Source organism: Poecilia formosa, unplaced genomic scaffold, assembly GCF_000485575.1.
Source record: "Poecilia formosa unplaced genomic scaffold, Poecilia_formosa-5.1.2 Scaffold40, whole genome shotgun sequence".
In the NCBI taxonomy this organism is placed as follows: Eukaryota; Metazoa; Chordata; class Actinopteri; order Cyprinodontiformes; family Poeciliidae; genus Poecilia; species Poecilia formosa.
Genome location: NW_006799979.1, coordinates 608,615 through 636,108, shown reverse-complemented (window position 1 = coordinate 636,108; position 27,494 = coordinate 608,615). Strand labels below are relative to the sequence as shown.

The following is a 27,494-nucleotide window of genomic DNA, read 5'->3' as shown; positions in this document are numbered from 1 at the left end:
TTTCTCGCTGTGGTACAAGCCTGACCTCTAGTGGTAAAATAATCGCATTACAGCGATCCAGCAGAACCTAGGATGGGGGTCTGCCACCTTTACAACTCAAAGAGCTATTTTGCTCTCAGGACAGCCGAATAAAATTCTTATTTTATTCAGTGTTCCTTTGTCCTTAGTCTCTCTCTTTGTTTTAATTTGTTCCTTTTAATGTTTAGCCAAAGTTAATAAGAGTCATTGTAGAAGGTCCAAAGAGTCCCTTGCAGTTCTGGTTATTATTATAATATTTTGTCTCAATATCTATTTTAATATAAAAAAGTTGTTTGGAATCTTTAAGTTAGATTGTGAAACCTAGATTCTGTTATCACTACGATTAAATATATAAGCTTTTGGCTATCAACCTATCAGCATATATAGACTATTCATCTTTACAGATAGCTAAAAGCAATTACGAAAAAGAAAAAAAAACGTACTTTTGTTGTTGTAGCCATGTTTACATGAATATAAATTGTATTTGTAACCGATACAATGCATTCGTTTTAATTGTGTCTTCCATGAGTGTTTCTAGACACCACGGACACAAATTCAGCACCAAGGACAGCTGTCCAGCAAAGACACGCGCGAGGAGTGAGAGAAGTGGGCGCCGTAGCATATAGTGGGGGAGTGTGTTTTGTGAGAGAGAGGGAGAGGTTTTTATTATTATTATTATTATTATTATTATTATAAAAGGAGAGCAGTGGTTGGGGTTGGGATTAGGCTCGTGCTGTGGGTTGGAGTGGATTACGCGGCGTCGCGCGCGCAGAGAGGGAGAGAGGCGGAAATGTGCCGCCGCGCTTTATCGCCCGACGAGCTTCTCGGTCGGCACCTCCGCCAACTGATCGCGACACTTGAGGCGCACCCTGACTCTTTCCGCCTGCGCTAAAATCACAGCCCGCATCAAGGTGTCCTCTCCGGCTGCATGGAAACATGGCCGACGTTCCCCAGATCGTCAAAATCGGGATTTCCCTGAAGATGCTTCCGAACAACAGCGCGGTGTTCTTCAAGTCGGACGGAGCTCGGTTCGGACAGACGCGGACCATCAAGCTGCTGACCGGCTCCAAGTACAAGATCGAAGTGGTGGTGAAGCCGGGAGCGGTCCAGGCCACGTAGGTATTCACGTGGATTATCCTTATCTGGTCTAGGAGGGAAAAAAGGGGGCAAATCCGGTGAAGCTGGGAGGCAAAACCAACAGGTATCAAATTCTAATTTTCTTTTTATAGAGCGAAAATTTAGAGCTTAGTATTTGAATATTTTCTGTGAGGTTGCTGCTGCATTTTCTTTTTAAAATAAATACATTTAAGAATATTTTCAACTCAGATTAGTGACTTTTTCCATTAGATATTTCTTCATAAAAACGCTGCGAACATATGCACTACATTTTCTGAGTACTTTCTGTTTGACCATCGGACAATGGAAATTGTGCATTTTTATTATATAAAAAAAGTAGTTTAAAAAAATAAATTGTTTTATTATTATTATTGCTTCTTGCTGATACAGACTGATCAGCTCTTTTTTTTGGTGTGCATGGGTTTTTGCAATTATTATTATTATTATTATTTTTAATTGATCCAACATTTTTGGTCTTGAGGGCTCCACAGGTCATCGATGCAAGTTTAAAGCTGACTCTACGTGCGGCACGTGAACGCAACACAAACACCTCCTGGTTCCACGTCAAATCCACCAAGGATTACTCTGGGATGCGGGCCTTTGTGGTGTTGTGTCACCGGGCTCTAGTGATTTGGACTCCTGGTTATGTAATCAGAACAGTTGTACTGCCATCTCCAAACACGGATTAGAGACGGATGTTTGGCCGTAATTCTGTAAAACATCCCTGAGCATGCTCCTCAATAAGAATTATGTGAATGTAGGTCACACATGGGATGATGCAGAAGAGCTGCTCAGCTGAATGTGGGGCACAGAGCACAGCTGGGGGAGCCTGCAGCTCAAACCTGATTTGTCAGTGGGGCGGTAGCAAAAAATCTGTCAACGATGTCCAGCTGCTTGGAAAGAGTACTCACGCGATTTGAAGCTTTTTATATTTTAATGAATATGCAAACTACAATACATTTAATAGGGATTGTATGTTACGCATTGTAGCAAAATAGTTGAATGAATGAGAAATCATTTTTTATTAATTAAAGACTCTTCAGTTCTTATCTTTCAATGCGATCAGTTGCATCTGAGAACTACACTGCAAAACACAAAATTTTAACAAGTAGTTTTGGTCTAGTTTCTCGTCCAAATATCTTAGTACACTTGAAATAAGACAAAGCTAACTTACAAGCAACTTTTTAGCAAGGCATCGGAGCTTAATATTGTTTTTTTTTTTTTTTTTTTAAGTTCCACTGGCAGATTATGTCACTTTTGATAAGACATTTTTCCCTGCATATTAAGTGAAATAATCTGCCAGTGGAACTAGTACTTTAATACCTGTATTAAGGAATTATTAACTTAAAATAAGCTCCTGTGTTTTCCTTTAAAGTTAGTTTTGTCTTATTTCAAGTGTGATAAGACATTTCCACTAGAAATTAGACCAAAAGTACTTGGTAAGATTTTGTGTTTTTGCAGTGTAACATGCATATGAAAGTCCCAAGATAGTAGCTCTTGAAATGGTTTAAACAAGCCATGCCCATGTCTTAGAACGGCCTAGTCAAAACATAGAATTGAGAATCTTTGGTAAAAAAAAAAAAAGGAAAGTTAATGCTCAAAGATGCTCTCTATCCAATTTGCCCGAGCTTGAGCTGTTTCAGAAGAATTGTTCCACTTTGTGCTGGTTAGTCACAAAAATAGTTGTAGCAGCAACGTGGCAAAATGAATATTTTTGCAAGGTTCTGCATATGTCTTCAGTATGTTTTGCTGTGTTTCTGCCTGCAGCTCCATGAGTGTGGGTGGAGTGACCTTTCCCTTGGAGCAACAATCCAAAGACCCCCAGTCTGTGGTTTACACCGGTCAGTATGATACTGAGGGGGTGGCACACACAAAGAGTGGCGAAAGGCAGCCAGTTCAAATCAATATACAGGTATGGGTGTACTGCACACGTCTGACGAGTATGAACCCAGTGTGTGGGTCGATCGGCTTTTTCCACTATCGTCAGTGACACAACTGATCTGATATTTGTGTCTGTATTCTCTTCAAAATTCAAATTAGAGCAGTCATAAAATATAACATAAATCAGTACACTTAAACAGTACACTTGCAACGGCTCCCGCATTTCCGCATTAACCTTCATCCTGTGGTATCATAAGCTCTGTAGAAGTTTATAATGATGCAGCCATCTGTCCTAGCAATATGTTCCTCTTTCTTTTCACATTTAAAGGCTTTTCCACAAAATGTACTATATAACTGGATGTGCGTGAGGTGTTTCCTTTATTAATAATCACGTTTTCACAGCAAGAAATTCGATGATGCTCAGACCGTAAGGTGTGCATGTCTCGTACGTGTGTTTGTGCTTTCAGTTCACAGAGGCTGGATCTTTTGAAACCGTGTGGCAGGTGAAATTCTACAACTACAACAAGAGGGACCACTGCCAGTGGGGCAACAGCTTTAACAGCATTGAGTACGAATGCAAACCCAACGACACGCGCACGCTCATGTGGATCAACAAAGAGATGTTCGTCTGACGGCCAGAGGCGGCGCAAAAGACGCGGGTGCGTGCGTTAACGAGTCCTCCCTCCTTCAACCTTCTGTCAGTGTCAGAAAATGTGAAGCTCTTTGCAACCAAAACAGACCCATACTCTTGCTATTTTATGTAAAAGACTACATAAACTTCACTGGAAAGTTGTTTTTTTTTTCATTTACACTCTGGTATTCTGTCCCTCAAATGTGGAAAAAATACATTTTTGTGTAACAGTACTGTGTAGTTGTGTAAGATTACCTGTGTTTACGATGAGTGTGATGAGTCTGTGTTTTACAGATGGTGCTACCGATGTGGTTATGTGGATATGTATGTATTTTTAAGCTACATGCAGTACTGAGAAAAGTCTTGAGCTGTCTCTTATTTCTTGAGATTTATTTGATTTGTTTAAGTTACTTAGCGCTGAGTAATGATATTTGGTCACAAAGTCTCCATTGATTCAGTGTTGTTCATACAACAGGAAACGTAAAGAACCATTCATAAGCTTAGTTCAATCTAAGATACCAAAGACAACACAGTTAGTCACATACAGGAGAAATAATCTAGTATTTAAGCACCAATAAGATGATTCCCAAGGATCTATTAGCATAGTGCTAGTGCTTAAGATTAGCACTAGCTTTTTGAAAAACCCTGAGAAGGAGAAATTGATGGAGATTTTATTGAAAAGTTTACCAAAAAAAATTTGTCTGAAATTTTTGAAAGGCATAATAATGTATCCCTTTCAATCAAAGGCATACATTATTTGGGGCAGCTTAAAATGGTGTACATTGCTATTGATACACATTTTTCATATCCATTGTTAGCTTTAAAATATCTATTAAGCAACAAAAGCCAGCATAAAAGTCAAACAACTGCACTGTTAAAATCCATAATTTCACACCTTCCTTATGCCTGCTGTATTTGCTAGTTTTTATTTAACTGGCACCCAAGTAATCATCCCCCAGCTGTCTGCAAAGCACTGCCATAAAATATGTGTGAGAATTTGGGGGGTGGGGGGATACTAACAGTATGGCAGCAATGGTTGGCATGTAAAAGGTTCTTTGGCAGCAGGGTGCTATAGAGTCTAGGACATTTGTACCAATAAACTGAAGGGTGTAGATGTTACATAAAGGAGATGCCTCTTCTAATGGTTCAAAAAGGACTTATGGCTGTGGCAAACTGAGTGGGTATAGTATTTTTTTGGAACGAGGATCTGAAAGTATTTCCTGACTTCAGAGGGATCCAACCTCTAAGTCTCCCTGAGAAAGTTTACTGGATACTCCGATCAACTGTCTCTTTCTGTGGAGGGTGATGGTAGAGGATGCCAAAGCAAGAACTGCGTAAACACCCCAGTGGTGGTTGGATTTTGCCTGGTCTGCCTCTTATCTAGAATCCGGATGCAGAGTCGACAAGAGGGACATGTGTGGTTTGCAAAACTGCAGGGTTTCATCTTTGATTTTCACAGATAATGTGGTTCTTTTGACGTCTTCAAACAATGACTTTTGGCATTCACTTGAGGGTTATTGTGAAGTGGACAGGATGAGAATCAGCTCCTTTTTGCTTGAGACCCTGGTTCTCAGTTAGAAAATGATGATCTGCTTACTGTTGGTCAGTGATTCTTAACCCTGGTTCCTGCAGCTCACTGTCCTTCATCTTTTAGATGTGTATCTGCTCCACATGATTCAGATGATTGGAAAAGCCTGTTAACAACTCATTTGTTTAAGTTGCTTGTGGGAAATGCCTAAAACATGGAGGACAGTGGGTTGTAGGGACCAGGGTTGAGGAATAATGCTCTTGGTCAAGGTTCTCTCTCTGCCCTGCAAAGGAGAAGTTCTAGTATCATGGAGTCTTGGAGTCTTGTTTCTAAGTTATAGTAGGAGGGAGCAGGAGATGGATGGATAGATTGGGGCCTTATCAGCAGTAATGCAATTGATGTTCCAGTAAGAAAATAGTCAAAAATGAATTTCCTTATTTCAAGTCCATCAACATTCTGACCCTGAACTTCGATGATCTGATCAAGGGACCTTCATTTGGAGAATAAATGGTCATGTCCCACTGGTAGGAGACTTCAAGGCACACTCAGAATCCACTAAGGCAGGGGTCACCAACTCCAGTCCTCGGGGGCTACCATCCTGTAACTTTTAGATCCGTCTCTGCTCAAACACACCTGGATCAAATAAACTACTCGTTTCCAGCTCATTGCAGAGAGGAATGAATGCTGGTGGGTGAGGGAATTCAGACATTTTGGAGCAGAGGTGAATCTAAAAGTTGCAGGATGGTAGCCCTCGAGGACTGGAGTTGGTGACCCCTGCACTAAGGGGACTGTTTGTCCTTTCTGGACTGGGAATGCCCCCAGGTTGCCAGAACAAACTGGAGAATGTTTCTGATGAGAGTAATATCAGGTTTTTACTGCTGGACCTGGTTCCCTTGTGACCCTTATTCTTAAAGAAGTGGAAGACGATGGACGAACATTTGAGTCGATGAACAGACCCCTCATGTAAAGTTTCATCTAAAATGCCCTCAGGGTGGTGATGCCATCTTTGGAGCCATGTTTATGCATTCTTGATTGCTGACCCATTGATCAAGTTTTATTAACACAGTTTTAAAATGACTAAACATTTGGTGCGTTCTGACTGACTTAAAAAGCATCTTTTTTTGAAGCAGTCTATGTTTACCTATGTGGGACTTTCTTATGCTGAATACCATTATTTGAACATTAAATCCAACTATAAAAGTAGGTGTTTTATCTTTGGATGCAGTTCTTGTTTCTAGTGTGTTTGTGTTCTCTACCTCTTCTAAAAGGGCCTGGCTGGGTCTTCATGAGGGAGAGGGGGGAAAAAAATGTTGGATTTGGAATATTCCCAGCCTTGACCTTTAGTGACCTGTTTATTGACTGTTTTTCTTTTATATTTTTTGTGACATTATATAAGAAAATTTTTTTTTTTTGTACAGAGAACCATTAACTCTTTTCAAATTGTTTATTTTTTCAGAACACACTTTCAATTCTGAATTAAATTGATCTATGCAGAATATTAGGGCAACAAAATGACACGTGCAATATACTGTTCTGATGGGATTTATATTAAGAAGAAACTTCCTGTTGTTGAAGTGATGTTTATAATGTTATTATATTAAAAAAGGAAATATATATTTTTTGCGTCAGTTGTTTTCAATCACAGTAAGTGGTTTACATGGTTTAATTGCTCTAATAATCCTTTTAAATACCATTTCTATGAAACTTTCAGCATCTGGAAGAATACACAACTCACGCAGGAAATTTTCAGCAGGACATGATTTGAAATTTCCTTTTAGGCTGTGGTCAGCAGAAGGTCGTAAATAAACATTTGATTCTCACTAATCTGCTGTTTGGTATTACATAGACATTGATGTTAAATGCAACTGAAAAGTGACCAAATTTTGTCTTCAAATTTGATGCTCCTTGTAGATTTTTTTTTATATTTACTGAGAAATGTCCGTCTTATTCATACCAGAAACAAACGTTAAGTTCTTATATGTGTATATTAAATGGCGTCCTGTATTTTACATGACAAAGACCTAGCATTCATATTTAACATGCTTCAGAAATATTAATGTCTTAAAGTGTTACAACTGTTTGCTTCACTCCGTGTGTCCTTTGCAATCCTATAAAATTCAAGGTTGATGTATTGAATTTCGTGCGTTGCAACTTTAAACGCTTCTGTGGCTGTTCAAAAAAGCACAGATTGTATGACTGCACCTGTCTTGAATGACTCACACGTTCAGAGTGAGGAATAGAAGTTTGATGAGATGTGAGGCAAAAACTAAGCATGCTACACAACAAACAAAAACTGCTGGGTTGTTTCTTTGGCTGGATTTATCCTGCTGGGAAAGAACTTGGGTAGTTTTAACCAAATATTGGGTCAAAAACCGTGACCAGTTTGTTGGGTAACAGAAGACACTCATTCCTCCCAGAGTGAGATTGTCAACAATGCGACAACCTGCTACTTTTTAGTTTACAAGGCCTTAGCAAAAGCTAGTCCTGTTTGACATTTACACTTTACCAAATAATTGATTGTAAAGACCACAGTCATTATTTTATATTGTTGTACAGTATGATTTATTTTGTCTATTGAGATTCAGTCAATAAAAATCTTTTTTAGACTTCTTAAATGAAGAATAAAAATCCTTTCAAACAATATTAATTGATGAGTCTCTCCGGATTGAGGGCTACTGGAAACTCTGGCTTCTTACCACGTCCAAGAATTTGACTGTTTCATTTCTGTAATTTACTCTTTGGAGTGAGCTTTTTCATTTTTATTGCATATCTTGCTCTGTGATAAATATATGAATTCCAATGCATGACTCTCTCGCAATGATTACTGCACAAGCACCCCTGCTTGCTTGTGCAGACCCCAAAGATTAGCCCACTCTTAGGAAGTTCAGACATTCGTAACTTTAAGTTATTTTGGGGGGTTGAAAACTTTAACCAATATGCTGGGTGTGAACCATGTGCCATCTGTAAATCAACTCAGGGTTTGAAAGTGAGAAGTGGAACAAATTTTCTCGAGGCTCATCTCAGAGAAGACAAGGCCACCCTGCGCACTAGGGGGTAACTTTTTCCTCAGAATACTGTTTGTTTTTTTCTTTCTTTTGTTTTTTAAATACTGTTTACTTTGACGGTTAAAACAGGGTTCATTTTTGTGTTTCCCTATTTAAATTACTTTATTTTACAGAAATAAACAAAAACAAGGTTAGAAACCAACATATGAAAAGTTATTTTCAAGAAATAGTATTTTACAGGGTGTTCTAGTTTTGCGATAAAGTTTGGGGAAAATATCTCCCTGCAATGTGGAGATTCCACCACCAGGAGGAGCCCATGAACAAAGCTGCTTTGTGTGTAGGACATAAAATAAAAAAAACATGCAACTTGTAGTACCCGGATGTACAGTACTGCCGCACCTCCCCCCTTCTCACTCTCCCTCCGCCCCTCCGCCACCGCCTGCTTGTCAAACCGAACCTCCTCCTCCGCTTACTGTCCCCTCCCAGCGGCTCTCACTCCCTTCGCCACTGCAGTGAAAGCCTCGGTTACTGAGAGAGACGGCGAGGAGAGTCTGAAAGCTGGGTACAAATCCAGGACCAGACCTCTGAAGAGGCACTACTACCGTGTTGGGTTTTTTTTTTTGTATCGTTCCGCTCAGCTCGGCGGCCCGCTGACTCTTCCTGTTTCACCTCTTTTCCGTTCTCATCGCCTGGATTTCATCATCCGACCCGCAAGATGGTAAGCAGCAGAAGCAACGGCTCCTATTTTCAGCCTCCGCCGACTGGTAAACACACCAGCTGGCAGGCCTGTGCTCTAATGTGTCGAATAATGTGGCGTTTTCACAGCTTCTTTTCCGCCATGAGTATTTCGCTTTGAGTGAACGGTCGAGAAACGTCGAGCTTTGCGAGGAGGAAACGCTTTTCTTCCCCACTTTTGGCTCCAATACCCCAGGGCTCTGCTGACAGTAGCCTGCAGCTTGTGGCCCAGATATTTCTCATCCTTTCTCGACATAGCCCACACTCTTATTAGCAACCAGGGCCTCGCAAATTAGTTTTAGTGACATAAATACCCGCTTATTGCATGTGGGTTTGCGGTTAATTGTGGCACACTTTTACCCACCGAGCAGGAAAATGCACCGACTAGTCATGTAGCGGCAGTGCTGTGCATTAAATAGAAAGCGCATTTTATTTCCATATAGGAAGCACGACGCTGTATATGAAACTGCTGCATTATATAATATTACTGCATATGCTTTGAATAATAGGTTGGGGCTTTTTAGAGTCAATTTACAACGATTTATTTTTAGGGAAGCTGACATAGCAGGCCATAGGATTGCTACATTGCCACACACCGCCTGCTGTAGTAACCATCAGGCAATCATTTGAAAATGCATTATAATCATAAACATGGTGATACTTTAATGCTGCATTAAAAAAAAAATGCATATATACATGCACAACAATGCTACAAGGAGTCAGTGAAATACCAAAGAGAGCGTGACAATGACTGTAGTGTGAACGGCTAAATTAGCAAGTCGACTATTAAAAAGGAAATGGTAAAAAACAATTTAATGTAGGGCAGCGGAGATGGCTCCATGGTTCTGTGGGATGGAGGGTAGGTTTTGGTCAGCAGGTCCAACCATCCAGAACCTGAGACAATAGCATCTAGGCCTCAATCCATATATGTTCAGCTGAGATGCAGGGAATAGTGCCAATAACCTCTTGAGATACCTTTTTAAATGGCTGAAGAACATGGCGACAAATTTCAATGTCGTCTTGTTCTCGTATTTTATTTTTCCAAGTTGAGGAGTTACAATAGCTTTCATTTTTTTGTGGAACACACCAATCAATATATTTATTTATTTTACCTTTGAATGAGTTCTGATCTGTGATCAGCATGCCAGATACTAAAGTCACATATTCTTTTCACCCTGAAAACTAAGAACTTGATCTGTAAATCTGTCAAAAAAACTTGAACTTGTATGCATTTTTTCAGTTTAATAAAAAAAAACCCCCACAAAAGTTAGGGATGTATTATTTAATGCTTTCATGATATAGTCTTGAAATTCCCTCATTTACTGTTTGGGAACAGTACAACACTGAAGTTGAACTGGACTATTTCCACACAGTTTCAACCTCAGTTAAGTAAAAACAAAAAAAGACGAGTACAATTTATTTGTACAGTTTTATTTATAAAACTTTACATATCTTTGCATTTAACTGCCATGTAGATCATTTCACAGAGGGTCAAACACTGACGCTACAAAAATGCTGAAGTTTAAGTGGATAATTTTTACACTATTTTATCACAAATGGAGGAAAACGTTTCAGAAATCAAAGTGTTTATAGAATATCAGTTTAGTGTAAAACAATTCAGGTTGGATTTCAGAGATTTTAGGTATTTTAAACAAAAGATCTCCCAAGGTAGCTCAGATTCTAAAAAAACAAACAAACAGTGAAATAATGTCTGTTAGATTAGTTAGCCGAGTTAGATTTCATTTGTTTACTATTGCTGCTGTATTAGCCGGCATAACTGAAATGGTTTCAGTAAGCCGCAGCTAACATGGTAAGACTTTCAGACTCTTCAGTGCTAGTCTTTACATGTTTGTTCACGGTGAGAAATAAGGTACAGAAAATGTCGCCATATTCTGTCTGAATCGTCCTGAAGTGGGCACATGGCCCCAAAGTGCATCTATAGGTGCTCGCACATGGAACTAGTTCTACCGTGGAGGACGAGCTCTGCTGTTTTTTTTAACAGACTGCATTTAACTCGCTGGCAGATGATTGAGACAATACGGTTCAACCAACTTCCTGTGGCGCGTCGCAGTTATAAATAACTAGACTTCGTGTTTTTGCCGTTTGTAGATAAGGTTTTGCATGGACAGTTATTTGTAGATGACATCATCCCTGGTGTGCCAGGTAGGTGTGGTTTGCAGGCTATTTTCAGAGGTGAATCAGCTGGGGAACACCCTGGATGCTCCGTTAAGATCCACCAGTGCTAGTGGCAGATGCCGGTGTGACTAATGCAAACATTAGAGTTGTTCGTCTGACGAGATGAAATTATTGTCCTACATAATTTAAAAAGTGATTCTGCTGAATGTAATGAATTCCAGCTGGTGTATTCGTCAGCAGGTGATCTAAATAATATTTCCACTTTACTCTTTTTATGTCATAAATGATATAATAATAATATATTTCATTTATAATGCCCTTTATATCTTGAGATCTCAAAGGGCAACATTGGACCCAGAATTTCACCTACAGGGGAGAGCTGGCAATTGCATTGCATGTTATTGGATTACTTTGTGCAAATATTAAGATGTCATTGGTTGGTAAATATTTTTCAGTGTATTGATCTTATGATCTTTTAAAGAAACTCTTGTCATACACATGTAATCAGAAGTTTGCTTCAAAATGTACATTAGGGTACAACCAACAAGTGATTAACAGGCTGTTGAGCAAAATAACAACTAGCTATATTTGTTTAGGCTGCATAAATGTATAAAACATTGAGGAAGAATGAGAGTGGGTCGTTATAATAAAGATGAACATGGACAAGGAAAAGCTCAAAACATGAATAAGGTCACAGAATCATGTCTGATCTCCACCTGACAGGTCAGATGTGTCACCGTTTCACCATGAAAAGAAGGTCAGATCTGTGTATCACAATGCATTATTTCTGTCAGTGGTGTCTAAACCACTGACGGTGGTTTAGACACTGTCAGTGATATTTTTTGATCCTTTTTATCAGTAGTTAAAATTGACTAATTTTAACTACTGGCAGGTCATAAAATTCACTAAACAAACAAACAAAACAAAAATGCAAAAATTACTTTGTTTTTAGTTTTACCTGCTCAGCAAAAAACAAACTGTGTATATTATTAAAGATCCAAAACATAAAAAAGGCTTGGACTGTTGCCTTGATAAAAGGAAAACAGACAATTTCCAAAAAAAAATTTCAGCCAAATTTTTAACCATTCTTGTCTTGTGGTCAGAAGCTGAACAAAAAAAAGGGCAACACTTCAGACATCTATAGAAAATATGAAATATAGACTCGCACACAAAAACACAAATTGATTCTAACCAAGCTAAAATAGAAATTCATGAAGGAGCTACATAAACTGCACGATCTAAAAGTCTGTACATTTAAAACTGTCCTCCTCTCTCTGTACAATCTTGTTTCAAATCTTTACTACCAAATCTAAATATTGCTACTTTAGATATTTTATTTTCTCTAAATTGTAAATGACACCGACCCAGTTTTTGCCTGTGTAAACGTCAAAAAAACTGGGAGAAATTAAAATCCAAATTCAAATGGATATTGACTTAATCCCTTTAAGGAGATTTTATTCATTCAGTCATTTCAGTTCATTTATGCAGCGCCAATTCACAACAAATATCGTCTCGAAACACCTTACAAAAAACTCAATTCAATCCAGTCAAACACTTTCTAAGTCAAATAAATAGATTTCAATTTGATCCTTTTTTTTATCAAATAATACAGTCAGGAACTACATGTAAATCAGTGATAAATTTTTGGTGCTGTTGCTTTTTGAGCTTCCTTGTATTGAAAATGTCATTGTTCAATAAAAATAGCTAAACTTCCCTTCTATTAGCTCTACTGCACTAACATTTAAGGGTAGACGCTGAGGCTTGCACATCGCTCAGCCATCTTATTGTTTGTCTTGGATGGATCTATCTCTGCTGCAAGGCTAGACTGGAGCTAGAGCCTCGCAGTTGCTAAAGCATGTAGTGGAATGATCTGATGCTAAGGGGACCATATGCTGCCTAGCAATCAAGCGCCACCCACATACGGATTTAGCTGTAGCTAATGTAAAAGAGATAAAAGCCACAGAGAAACTCCAGCACAAGTGATGATCAACACGACGTGATCCACGCTGCTCTTCCCAGCCAGCCTACTCAATCTGGATTTGTCTGTCCTCGCTGACTGCTCCGCATCTGCAGCCTTCAGCGCTGGAGCCAGGCGTCACTGGCACGGGCTGAAACTCTACGTCACCAGTAAACAACTATTTGCAAATATTTCAAGTACCATTTAGCAGGTTAGTTGAGGTCAGCCTGTCTTCGTTATGTCTGGTTTACAGCAGGACATGTCCAAGTTTTACAGACAGCAACTAGGCCTGTCACAATAACCCATTTTACAAAATATGTTATTGTGACATAAATTGTCACAATAACAGTAAATTGTCCCAGAAGTTATTGCAATAAACGATGATATTCTTGCTTTGACACCATTTTCAAGTGATACAACGGCAATGGCATAATAATGCAAAAGCACTTTCTCAAAGATCAATAATCTTTAAATTCTAATGAACATTTAACATAGGTACCAAAGACATTTTAATTATCTGAGAATAAATAAAGAAAACAACAGAAACAAACAAAAAAATGAATTATGAAGACTAAACGGAACTGTCCTTCCAAAAAAAGGGGGCTAGTTGAGACCAAATCATTAAACTGAAGACTTTTGTCTTCCAGATTTTGGTAGAGAGAGAGAAATAAAAACAATAGATAAATTATATTAATATTAATTTATCATGTGATTAAGTTATTTGTTGTGTATTATGACAGGCCTAATGGCAAAAAGCAGAACTTATGGAAGGTTGATGGGTTTTAACTGGATCAAATTAGCATCTCTAGCTGCCCCTGCTGAGGACAAACTACCTAAACAATCTGCTGAAGCAAAGAAATGCTATATTTTTCACTTCCTGCTAAATATGTTGTCTGTTGTATTAAGATGTGCAACATAAACATTAAAACCAAAAGTAGATAAATTACTGTATATATGGTTTCTTTTAAACTGGTATACCTTCTTAAATATGTTTTTAAAAATTCCCTAACAAAACTATTCGAAGGGGAAATGAAATGAGCCCCGTTCTAAAATCAGTAGCTGTTATGTGGACTTACAAATGATCCTTTAACAAAATGCTAGCATAAGTGCTCAAGTATCTAATAAGTCTTTTAATCAGAATGTTTGTCTTCTAACCTAGTTCTTGATTAAAAAATACCGTTTTCCTCTGATACTCTGATGCGTAACTTGACTGAGACAGCTGGTTGTTTGGTTGACAGCATTATGAGGGCTTTAAACTCTTTGTACAAAGGCTTGAGTCAGGCCAAGTAACGGTTGAGAGCTGGGGTTCCTTCAGGCAGCTCAGATTGTGCTAATTATTTTTTTATATTTTCTCCTAAAACTGCTGGAGCTTAACACAGAGAAATTACACATACATCCACTAACAGAGAGACTTTAACACTGAAAACACATCCACACATCAGGCTCAGAAACTGAACCGGAGGGGAGAATTTATATAACCAAAAACCTTTCTGAAAAGGTTCTTGGTTATGTTGCTAACCTGTGAGATTAAACATTTATTTAGACAGGCTAACAGCTATAATTCCCTGCTGCTTGTTTTTCTGTGTCCCCCCATCTGTATAAAGAGGAAAAACGGTAAAAGTAACTTCTGTTTAAAGAAAAGCAGAGAGCCCATATCTGCTCTGACTCTTTAACTGGTTCAGTCTATCATAAAGCTCTCCCGTAAGCTTGATATTCTCAGACATGGTTGTGTGGGGGCGGCGTGTAGTTCTGTGATCCCTGATCGAGAGAAATGAGCCGGGAGAAAATTCTAAACAAATCAATTTGAGCTCTCATGAATGTTGTGGTTTTAAGTCGGAACTTATTTACTTCACTTGAGTACAAAACAGATGGTATACATATCAGCCTTGCATATTAGGACCTACAGTACGTACTTGTTGGTAAACAGTACTTGTTGGTATCGTGTCGTAATATTGTGCAGGAATATTACAGAGAAATGTAAAAGTTGGGTTTCCCCAAACATATTGCCTCTGACTTTGTTTCCCTTGGCTGTGCTGTAATTGTATCAGGCTGGTACTCGACCATAAATGCTTCATTTGTGTAACTTTGAAAACTGTGAGCCAGACTAAACAAGTATACTGGCAACCCTCACGTCTACATTGTAATCGTACTTTAATAGCGCTTTAGAAAGGTAAATGAGGCGGATTTCTGAGACAGGAGTGGAACATTTTCCTAACGCAGTTGAGATGCATTGTGTGGTCTTGCCCAGTGTGTCTTATTCCATTCAAACCAATAAACAGAGCACCAACGATTAGATTAGGAGACTAATTGATGACTTTCTCCTTGTTTATTGTACAATGATTTCTAAGCGTTGTGCTTGTGTATCTACTGCATTTTATTCATGTTTTTGACAAGTACAATTTTTTTCTTTTACTTCCAGGTTTTTTTCCATTAACTTTTACAGTAAAAAAGTACCTTTCCACAGCCATTAACCATTTTTAGTTTTATTACACAAGGACCTGGAAGTGTTAAATCTTAAGATGGGATGTGGAGCTACAACCTGAGGTTATCACATTCTAACATCCTACTTGATCAACAATATCCATGTCTATGTGCTATTTATAGTTGGACATTTTTGCAGGGACATTAAGTAATGGAGCAAAATATTAGATAAATGTACTTTCAAAGTAAACGTGTCTTAGTTATTAGGGCAAACAACTTAAGGGAAACACATTTTATGCAACCCATAATATCAGTTCTTTAAGGGGGAAGCAAATAAAATTGCTGGGAGGTCAAAATCAAGCATCCCCCCGTTCATGTTGTAGTTCATTTTACCGTGACCCCAGTTGGGGTAAACAGTTTGATTTCTTTGACAGTATTGGAATATTTGATGACTAATGCTTCTGTATCTTTATAGCACAATCTATTAAAAGGATGAAACAACTTGCTGGTAGTCACTTATTTCCTGCTATTTTGATTTGCCAATTTTCTTTATTTTATTTTTTTAAAAAGAGGAGAACACAAAGGTTCAGAAAAGTACTTCAGCTCTGCAGCCGCATGCACTGTAATAGCCTTTCATGTTACGAGTCCTGCAGATCTATAATTAGCCGGGTTTTTGGGTCGGCTGCAGTGTTGCTACTGAACCAGCCACTTTGCCAGACTCTTCATTATGCAAAACGTGTTTTGTGCGCATTGGTCTAATTGATTCTGAATGAAGCATGCATTATTGATGAGCAATCTAGTCCATCCCTCCCTGCTGCTGTTTCTCTCCATGTATACAGGGAAGAAATTCATGCTTTTTCTTGTTTGTTTTTTTAAAATTATTATTATGCCTTTTATCCCATCTGAGCATCAAGTGCAATGAAATGGTTTGTCACAGGAAGACATAGCAAGAGTTACTCCTTGATGGCCACAGAAAGGAACTAACGCCTTGGTCAATAAACCTGTAATCCCTCAAACCAAATCTCCTTTGCCCTAAGTCTCTTTACCTGCAGAGACCCTGCAGTTTGCATTTAAACGAGAATGAACGTCTGGGTTGTAGTTAAGAGTCAAGCTACCCAATGCTTATTTAACCTCTGTGTTTTTTAGCTTATGATTAAAGCTTTATTAAAATTACATGATGTATAATGAATCACTCTTGGTGCTCTTCCCTTGTAAGAGTTCATCCGTTGTCCTTGTAGAAATGTAGCATATTGTAGCTTACTGAGCTCTGCAGCAGGGAGAAAAATAACAAACCTAAGGACTTTTCCCTGTTCAGATCAATAAAGTATCACATTGCCACTATGACAGGACAGCGACGACAAAAAGACACCCAAACGCGATACTAGCAGTGCTGTGCAGCACCAGTCGAGCTACTCCAAAACTTCCCTCTCTTGAACTGGCTGTGCTCAGCCAATGTGAAGCAGTTTCAGAGAAAAACCATGTACATGTCAACCATTGATCTCTGCGCTGACTCCACTCTCCCTTTAGGGTGTCAAATGCTAAGGCGCTCTCCTGGTTAATCCCGTCTCACTTCTTTCTCCTTGTCACTCTTAAAATACCTCAACTTGTGTGTGGCAAGCCCTTCCTCTTTGTTACAGCACAGAGTTAAGCTGATATGACAACTTTTTGACTCTGTTTTTGTTAATTTGAACTGCTTTGGCATTTACGTTGGTTCAAACGTTACTTGATTGTGGACCATTGAGTAAAATCGTTCAAAAGACTGTTCAGCTGGAATGGGGAACTGATGTCTTGAAACAAAATGTTGTCCTTCTTTAGACTTAACTGATAGAAACGTTCAACTTTGTTGCAGATTTGGCAAATAGAAATTTGCTTTGGCAATCCTTGGAGGAGCGATCGATTGCTCCCTGGCCTGTTGGATCTCTTACTTGGCTTCGGGAATGCATCCCATCAATTCTACCACTTTAGTAAAGGCTTTTCTCATTGGCTTCCACACAAAAGTGTTTGGTCTCACTCTGCCAATTATCCGACCACCTTAGTTGACACTGCAGTCGAATGTAATGGGGATGCTGCTGATGTGAAGGTTGAACATGAGCCAGAATTTCACAAAAATGTTATTTCTGTCGAGAGACTCGGTCTTGCTCCTTAAGATTGGGTACAGTATAAGTACTTGGCTTTGAAAAACCATCAATATATAATCCTGTAACTGTAACCCCAAATACACCTACCTGGAAGTCAATGGGTTCACAGGGACACTGGTGTCCTCATGACAGTTTTAAGCAGTTGAATTTGTTGAAATGTATTGAAAGACACATTAAGGCATTTCAGATTAATTGATACCAAACGCTGCGTAGCAGAAGTCTTTAAGGTTTCCAGTGCAAAATGCCAAAGGGCTGGAATGATCACCTTTCAGCACATCAAACCTGTTAGAACCTGTCTGAATACAAAGAATCTTATCAGCAGTGCTTTCCAACAAAATGCTATTACTATTAATGTACTGTATCCATCTTACAAACACATTCAGAACTGTTAGCAATTTTTTTTAAAAATTTTTGTAAGAAATTGCACACATGATCACTAACAGTTAATGTTTAATAATAACTACACACATTTAATAATGTTTTATGTGGCTGTGGTTTCGAATGTTTTGTTTTTTTCCAGACAAAACTTGTTGTAAAACGGCAAAGATGTTTTTGTACTTTCACAATTTCATAACTATTTGAAAACTGTATTTTCTGAAAGCAAAATGCTTGTAAAGTTTGCCTTAAGCCACCCCATAAGGATGAAATAGATGTTAGAAAATGTTTGAGCACTCGTCTTGTATGTAAAATATTCCAAAGCAGATGGCAGTTGTGTAGCATTATTACAGAAATGGGACATTGCCAGTTCACGTTGCACTGAGCTGGCACAATTACCTTGGTGTAGTATATCTATAGGATGTGTCAATAGTGACGCATTCATTGAGCTAATTGAATTAAACTGCAGGGTAAAGATGACGGTGTGGTAAACACATTATTTATATTCTCATCAGACTTGTTGATGCTACTCTTATGAAAAGCATGTGCCTCGTCTGTGTGTGATCATGTTTTTCTGACACACAATTGCACCAAAAATGTACATTTGCATGTAGAAAAAAAGTGAAATACTACACACAGATGCTAGGGAATAATAAAGCTGTTGCAGTGATTATTTGTTGATTTAAAAAGTAAAGTTTATATTTCTTTGTCCAAGTGACTAATAAAGTGACTAACTCAAATTAGAGTTTCATGTTTCTGTGGTTCAAATAGTGAAGTGAAGAGGACAAAGCACCCGCAGGGAACCTAATTAGAGCAGAAGCAAACTATCTGAAACTGAAAAAATAACTTTTCACACCACTTAAAGCGTTGCTCTCCATTGTTTGACTTTAGTTTGTACCTATTATATAGGTTCCAAATCAATAAAATGGGTTGAACTGTATACCCTATCTTTTTTTTTAACAGGAAATATTACCAGCCTGTTCATCAATCTTTGGTATGAAGCAAATGTTCCCCTTTTGTTGCATGGTTCAGTGTACCAGGGTTTACCAAATGAACTGTAAAATCAGCAGGGCATGTGGTTGCTTCAACATCTGCCAGTCTAACCACCTTAATTAAATCTGAGGTTTTTGCATCTTGAACAACAAGTGAAGAGGCAAGAAATGTATAAAATGAAAGCGTACCGTTTGAACTATAAGCTTAACTTTCATTATTATTTTGGCTAACTTTTTCTTTCTTTATTTCTCAGGGAAATGAAGCCAGTTACCCCCTGGAGATGTGCTCACACTGTAAGTACTTTTAATCTTTGCCTCAGCTTGATTTATCAATTATAATAATATTTACAGCTTCCATTGTTTTTATCTGAAGGGCTGATTGACAAGAATATAAATATTTTGGTTTGTCTGGGACAAAGGGAATATTTTTATGAAGAATACTTGATATATTCATATATATTTAGTTTTACTACAGTTCCTTCATTACTTGACCAGCTTACTTTTTATGCCATCAGTTCCTCTGCATGACAGATTGACCTTAACATTTGTATCATGGTCAACATAACAATATTATTAATATCAGATATTGACATCTGCCCAAATACCCACATCGATGCGTCTGTGTCACCTTGTGTATTATTAGCGAAGCCTGAATGCAGGGTGTTTAAAGAATGAGCTGATGTTTATTACAGTACAAGCAGTTCTTTGTGTGTGTGCATTTCGTGACCTTATGACCTGTATAACTGTGATTAACTTTAGTAGCATTTTACTAGCTTAGTTTTCTTTTAGAATAGTCTATTCAGTAAATGTTAATTTCTTCAAAAATATCATGGTTTAAAAAAAAAAAAAAAAGAAAAACAAATCAACCCTCAGATATGAATTAGTACTGAAATTTTCCATCATGTTAAATCTCTTTTGGTTTAGATGTGGAAGGCACCCTTCCTGTCTTTGCCTACTCCAGTTGTTATGTAACTTCACACAGCAGACTGACACTTTGCTCAGTATCTGCAGAGCACACAAGCTAATGTAATATTGTTTTACTGTTGATCATCATGGATCCAGATGATGATGTGCATTTTGCCACCATGTTGAAAGCAAACGGTGTTGTTTTACTTTTGTGTGTTTTAATATATTGAAGCACAAAATTGTTGAGTAAAGTTGAGAAAATTATGAAATACATTTATTATTTTGTTAAACCTTTACCTTCTAAGTCTACAATTGACTAATTATACCGATTTCTGGTAATGGAATTGGTATAGTTGGCAATAAATCAACATTAATTGATTTATTATTGTTTGTAATCAATCAATCAATCAATCAGGAAGAGTTTTCTAAATTGAAACTATTCAATCCCTTCATGATGACAATGTTAAGTTCTGGGTTTTTGCGCCTCACCCATGAGCAAACATCTACCATTCACTTAAATTCTCCAAAGCAGCCACAGAGCGTCACTGAGCCATCACCATGCTTCACTGCAGGTATTAAGTCTTGCTACAGAACTAATAAGTCAGTGTTTCAACTATCCACCTCCTCTTCCTCTTTCTGCCACTTCCAGGTAAAATTTTAGGGGATTTTCAGGGACTTTTTGAATCATTTTTCCTTGTTTTGGCAATTTAATGGCGTACTGAACTTCTTGGACAATTTTTCGACCATATTCCTAACATGCAGTGAAATGTTGCAGTCAAGAGTCTTTCTTCAAACAGCGCTGGAACAATTCATTTGTAATTTTGTGCTCTTACAAGGAAATCTGCTCAGGGAGTTGAATAATTTTGAGGCTGTTGGAAAATATAATTTAGTGCTGAGTATGGATAAAATCCTTCTATTTGCTTTTCTTTCTTTTTTTTCTTGGGTAATTTGCTTATTGTCCAATATTGAATTTGCACATGGGTTTGAATAATTTAGATTCATCTGTAATACCTCTGTTTTTGTTAAAGCATCCTCTTTCTGCTGCAGAATACACTCTGCTGCAGAATACACTCTTTACAGTTGGATATTGTTAATAACCAGCTTAAAGGCTCCATTGCTGCTTGTGTTAATGAGCATGCAGATGGTGGCTGGTGCCTATGCAGTGTAGGTGGTCTTTGGGGACTGCAACTCGGTATAGATTGACCTCATCAGTCATTCACACCATCAGTAATTTTTACATCAGGGCTTTGAACATAGCTGCACAGACAGTTTTAAAAGGCATGCAGGAGGCAGAGGTGTGGAAAAACATCCTATATTCTCTCAAATGGTAATCTTATGCTGTAACATTGATCAGAGCTAAGGAGCTAAGTTTTATTATTTTTTTGTTATGATGTAGTTTTTGGATAAAGTTGCTTTTTATTTTTTTATTGGGATTTGTAAAACACCAACTCGACTTCCGTTATAGACTTAGATGATGCCACATACAGTGCAGAATTATTCATACCACTTTTTTTTAAATCTACATTTTATCTGTGAAGGTTTCAGAGTATTGGAGAACATTTGTTAAACAAATATTGATTATGAAGAACCAAGTAACACAGAGAAAGGTCTGATGTATAACTGTTGAGAAGTTTAACGCAAATGAGGATTTTATTAATCAATTAATCTATAGATTATTCTGACAATTGCGTATGCAAATAAAATATTGTGGTGTAGTACCTACTTAAGCTAGTAAAATAAACATGTGAGAGAAAAAACACTCTTTGGTTACTTTAATAAGAAGATATTTTACTGTTTAAAATGCAGTGCCACATAAACATCACTTTTAGACTCAAGTTTGTATGTAAAGTATGAAAACTTTTTTTAAATGTAAAAACGAATGAGAAATAAAAAAAGCTAAAATACTTTTTTAAAAATAAAATATATCATGTATAAGAACCGATTATCAAATTTTTATTTTTTCACTTCCTTATTCTTCATGCAATGTTAATCAAAATATGTTTCCTTGTAACAAGCTAATTCATGCACTAATAGTCACAGATAAATTAGTTTTTTTTCCCAAGGAGAATCAAAACATCGCCTGTGACCTCAATGAGCATGTAGTGGATATTTCACGACATGCTATTGTGACACTTAAATTCTGTTTTGCACTACACGTCCCAAACTGTGTTATTTTTTTATTTAGTTTCAAGTGATCCCACACTTTTATCTTTTTTTGTCTTTCTTGGCGATGCTTCCGTCACTCGCCGTCTCCCTGCATACCTGCTAACAGCGCTTAGCATTTCCTCCCCAGCAGATTGGCGTAACCTGTCAGAGTTGATGGGAAGACATCAGACAGATGAGGGCGTCCATGCATCTTTAAAAACGTCTTAAAATCATCTATCTCAAATTAAGGCCTTGAAATGTCTTAAATTCATTGAAAGCTGTAGGTTGGTCTTAAATACATTAATAACAGGTCTTAAATTTTGTTTTTGCAAGACTATTTAATCGTGTTTATTCCATGTACGCCTTTCAAGCGGGACTTTTCTGTCCAGCAAATGTTTTGGTCACATGCAACCATCTCCATTGCAGGGCATGACTTACATACCCTTGCTAGCTAACTAGCAAGCCAGCATTCTTGCGTCTATCTTGGGTAAGTGCAAATTTATCGTCAGTTGGTTGGACAAATTTTTGTACATTTCTTTTGACATGTATATGTCTTAAATTCCATCCATAACGGTCTTAAAAAAAGTCTTAAATTTGAGTTGGTGAAACCTGCAAAAACCACAATCCTGAAAGAAAACCTGTTGGCAGCTGTAAAAGACTTACAGCTGCCAAAGTTTGGTTTACCTTTGGTAAACCAAACTTTGGTAATGGTTTACCTTAAAACAGGACAGTGATACAAAACATGCAACCTGAACTACAGTGGAGATCAAGGCGGATCAGTGTGTAAGAAGGTTCCAGTCAAAGTCTAGTCATAAATCCCACATTGCTCTCTCAAAGTTTAACGAGCAATATGTTTAGTCTCCAGATGCTCACTTGGCAACATTAGCACATAGTTCTACAGAGTGTGCTTCTGGGGCTAAATGCAAATTCACACAAACATTTACTTGACATATTTGAAAGCCCATTCATTTTGTTTTTCTTCTGCTTCACATCAATGCTCTTTGTGTTGGTCCATCACATCATACAAATAAAATCTCTTAAAGTTTGTACGTGTAACATTGCAGAATGTGCAAATGTTGAAAAAATAGACACTTTTTCATAACTTTTTGAGAGTGATATGTCTTGGTAAAGTGAGCAGAGCTGTGAAGAGGACAACACTCTAGCTTGCCCATACTTAGTGGGGGACAGGACCTTGGCCGGCCTGGCCTTCCAGGCATCCCTCCGGATTAGGCCGCCACAGAGAGGAGGGGGGGATTCAAATGAGGCATGACTGAACACTCAACCAATAAAGGCTCTGACCATTCTGCTTTGAAGTTTTATTTTTTATTATGTGTATTCTTCTCTCTCTCCATGAGCTTTGCTGTAACTTCAGCAACTAGCCATGCGCCATGACTTCTTGTTCTTAAATGTTCTGCATGAGCCTGGAAATACAGTTACTCCAAGTTTAGCAAATAAAATAAAAACACCAGATTTTTACATCTTCCTATTAAGAGGGTGATTATGGATATCTTTGAGTTTCAAACCAAACGGATAAATACTGAAGGTATCGTTACATAATTTCTACATATTATTATGGATCTTTCTCTAATCTTTCATGTTTCTTGAAAATTCTTACAGAGGTGGGTGATATAAACTTAATGTTTTATCATAATATTTTGTGGTACTACTGAGATAACATTAAGTTACAATAACTATACATTACTACTTTTTTAGGTAGTAATGTAAGACAAGATACAGCAATTGTAGTCCTATAAACACAAATGCTAATCTTGAACAAGATACCCACTAGACACGTAAAGAAGTGATTTGTGTCACTAAGCCTTCACAAGGTAGCTGTATTTTCAAACTTACTGATGCTTTTCATGAACAAATGGTGGAGAAAATGGAAAAATCATTGATCATGATAATATGGACAGTTTTGGGGGTTCAAAACATCAGAAATTGGAATTTGTGGCATCAAAATTTATCGTGATAAATGATAAACGATGCAATGACCCCTATGTCCTTGTCTTTATTTTGACCGTCTCGGTCACCTCTCTAATCAGCAGCTGTTCAACTTCTCAACTGCTCAGACAGGCAGACCCTGACTGTGAACTCCAACAAGTTGGAGAAATCTGTCCTTCTGCAGGTTAAAGTGACGTTCACCAATAAATTCTTGCCATCAGTCACTCCCTCCTCAGCTCTGTGTATTGATGTCCGCCAGATAAACGTGAATATCTTCTTTGCGCTTCACCTCGATTTGACTGATTTATGTAAAAAGTGGGAGGAGGGAAGCTTTGAAGGCCTGCTTTTGGCGGCGCAGTACTTGTACCCTTACTGACAGAATTTAATAGCCCACTAGTAATAACATGCATATTTTGGCATAAAAGACGCACCTCCACACATTTCCAGCACACACTTTGCTTAAAAGCATGCCCACTCATAAATGCACAGTGCTTTGACAGAAACGCAGCAGCGCGCTTCACAACCACCACGGCTCGGGCTGCGGCCATCCAAAATAAAAATAAAACAGCGGGCAGCTTGTTGGAGTTCCTTGTTGCTAGGGGTTTCCCTGAGGGCGGGTGGGGGTGAGCCACCGACTGAGGGGGGTTGGAGAGTTGGGGGTTTTCTGGTGATGGAACTGCTATAAATACATGCCATCAATGTTGTGCCCTGCTGTGTCCTCAGTTCGGCCCATGCAAGCAAACTGTATGTTATCAGAGCAGTCGGCACAATCAGCCTAATGCACAAAGTGCTAGAGCTGTAGTATACAATCCAGGTTATACAGCCTGGTGTCACCGCTGGCCTGTGTGAGATGAGACTTAATGTGGCTTTATTTAGCCTCAGAAATGGCCTGATTCTGAAATCCAGGGTCTACTTAGTTCAAGCCAATTTAAGCCAGTCGTTTGGTTTGAATTTGAACTCTTCTTATTGAGTTCCACGATGGAGTATTAGGTCCCGGCTACAAGAATTGTTTTTTATTTTATTTTTTTAAATAATGAGAACGTAGTCATGATAACAAAACAAAAACATATTTTTACTTGACGACTTCTTACAATTATGAGACATCATTTAAGTAAGAAAAAAGCTTGGATAATTTTTTGCTTTTGTGTCGGCGTTCTCATACATTTACTACGTTCTTCTAATATTGCAACTTTATTCTGGGGATATTCAGTTGTAGTATTTGTATTTCTACTTAGATGCTGTACTATTTTATTCTCGCATTACTACAACAGTATGTTTCTAATATAATGACTTTATTATTGTAATGAACGAAAAAAAAATCGTTGTAAAATGTTTTTGTAAAACGCAATGGCGGCATTGGGCGTGCTGACATCACTCTGAACTATGGAAACGTAAGGAGTGCATTGGTGAAAAAAATCCAGATTTTCTAAACATTAAATCTTTAAAAAACAAAAATTAGATTAATCAATAAAATTGACTCATTGCCCAGCCATATGTCAGTTTAAAATCTTTTTAAACTGTTGAAATTGAAAGACTTCAACCAAGTTAGCTACTTTGTCTTAGTTTGCACTAAAATATGCACTAAAGTTTCTAATCTCTGGTTTGGTTAAAGCCAGAAATAAAGATTGTCATGGTCACCCAAATGGAGAGGGAGAGAGAGCCTTTAAAGCTGGGTTTTAGTATTTTTTTTTTTTTTTTTTACTTGACATTTTGAAATGTCTTTTGGAGCTTCTGTTAGCGATTAGCAAGATTACCTTGGCTATCATGACGAAAACGACAAAGACCTAGAAAAAAAATGGCTAGTGGTGCTTTTCTTTGTCGAGTTATTATATATATAAAGAAATTGTTATAAAAAATGGTTATGAATTAGATATGATGGTAAAGTTAAAAAATTTAATTTATTAAGGTATTTTATATAGATTTGTATAAAAACCATTCGTTTTGTCCGTGCACCATTAGAAGTTTAGATTCTGTCAACCTGAAGATAAATGCTCTGTTTTAAAGGTCAAAGGGCATTCTCGTATCCTTTTTCAGCCTCTAGTTCATTTTAAATCAAAGTTACAATCGGACATTTTTAAGTTTAGATGCCAAACAAAGCATCCAAACTCCATTTTTTGCTAACTTCTACAAACATCAAGGTATATAGACAGTTTAGTCCAGATTTATTATAGATTCAGTTTTAGCTAAAATCTGACTTTCAAACAAACATACACATAATAAAACCCAACTAAATGGAGATTCTGGGCTGTTAAAAATAAAAAATAAAAAATCTAGTTTGGAATCTGAACATGGTCAATTTTGACAAGTATGTTGTTTATATTACATCCTGCCTCTGTGTCCTTCAGTATGATTGCTACACCCTCGTTTACTCAACCCAACCCTATTATGCTAATTGGCTCAGTGTCATGTGTCAAACCCATGTAATTACTGGGCTGTGCATGTAACCTTCTCATGTTTACCCACCGTCATGCCTCATCTTGGCTGCCCGGAAAGCCACACAGAACGAGGCTGTTATTTTCAGTCACACTGCAGCTTCCATGTTGCTTCCTCTTTCCAACGCCCATCTCGATTCAGGCCGGCTGGCCGCTAATGGAGTCACATGTCTCCATCAATGTGCAGGGTGAACTGTTTAAGGGCTTAGCATGCTCAGGAGGACGCAATCATTAATGACACTTTTGGGAACAATGAGTTTTTGTTTTTTTTTGTTTTTTGTTTTTTAATAATTACTCAGAGAGTGGAAATGGATAGATTTTCTGGGTTCTGCTTTGTAGCGGTTGGGCCTCGGATAGCTCAGCTGTTTCAGGGTTATCTTGCTGATTCGGGAGGTAAATTATCAGCCAGACTTCCAGACAACTTGCAGGGGTCTTCGTTTTGTTACCGTCGCTTTTATAATAATATAATAATGCAGTAAAAACGACTCATTCTCAGAGGCCGGCGCCATCTACATACGTGTTTTCATGCATTCCCCTTCTGAACAATTGTTTAAGTGTTCCTTTTCAGTGTGTGTCTGCGTTTAAATGTGTGTGGATGTGGGCTACCTTGGGGGCTAATGGGTTCCCGTTGCCTAGTAACACTGTTGTGGGTGCATACAGCATTTATGAAAGCGTGTGTGTGTGTGTGTGTGTGTGTGTGTGTGTGCGTGCGCGCGCGCGCGCGCGCTCAGTGTTAGACTATATGAGATTATCATAATCATCTCACAGTTACATCGGGTGTCCCTCAGAGCTGCTCATTAGCATGGCGGTGTGAGGAGCCTCTGATGATGCAAACCGTTCCCATTTCTTCTTCTCGCACTAAATGAAATCACAGCTTTAAACGCATCATTCTGGCATGTTTTATAACAGATTAAGCTTTAAAAACACTTTATAACGCAAGATATCTTAACATACGTGTCTTCTTATGTTTTTACATTTGACAGCTTATACATGTCGAAGCGTCATAAATCCATCGTGTGTGGCTGAAGTGTGAATTCTTACGCTGAGGTGAAAATCACATCCGTCTTTCTCCTCAGGTTTATGTAGGAGGTTTGCGATCAACGGCGGGGTCCATTTTGTGTCTCGAATCATTGA

At 38.0% G+C, this 27,494-nt stretch overlaps 2 protein-coding genes and 1 long non-coding RNA gene across 3 annotated transcripts in view; 2 read left to right on the top strand and 1 right to left on the bottom strand.

Annotated features, from left to right (window-relative positions):
- Nucleotides 1–705: 705 nt before the first annotated feature.
- Nucleotides 706–4,217, top strand: LOC103137379 (CB1 cannabinoid receptor-interacting protein 1). Its single transcript, XM_007551093.2, has 3 exons — nt 706–1,133; nt 2,902–3,046; nt 3,483–4,217. Exons 1-3 carry the CDS (start codon nt 955–957, stop codon nt 3,645–3,647), a joined length of 489 nt encoding a protein of 162 aa, XP_007551155.1. The 5' UTR covers nt 706–954; the 3' UTR covers nt 3,648–4,217.
- A 247-nt stretch (nt 4,218–4,464) lies between these two features.
- Nucleotides 4,465–6,818, bottom strand: LOC107836123 (uncharacterized). Its single transcript, XR_001661974.1, has 2 exons — nt 5,955–6,818; nt 4,465–5,729 (listed from the first exon to the last, which is right to left on the bottom strand). It is a non-coding gene; the product is annotated as an uncharacterized LOC107836123 (long non-coding RNA).
- A 1,791-nt stretch (nt 6,819–8,609) lies between these two features.
- ppp3r1a (protein phosphatase 3, regulatory subunit B, alpha a) overlaps nt 8,610–27,494 on the top strand; it is a 32,200-nt gene continuing 13,315 nt past the window's right edge. Inside the window, exons 1-2 of the mRNA XM_007551092.2 lie at nt 8,610–8,897; nt 19,188–19,227. Coding sequence (XP_007551154.1) covers nt 8,895–8,897; nt 19,188–19,227 — 43 coding nt within the window. The 5' untranslated portion in view covers nt 8,610–8,894. The remainder of the gene's footprint in view (nt 8,898–19,187; nt 19,228–27,494) is intronic.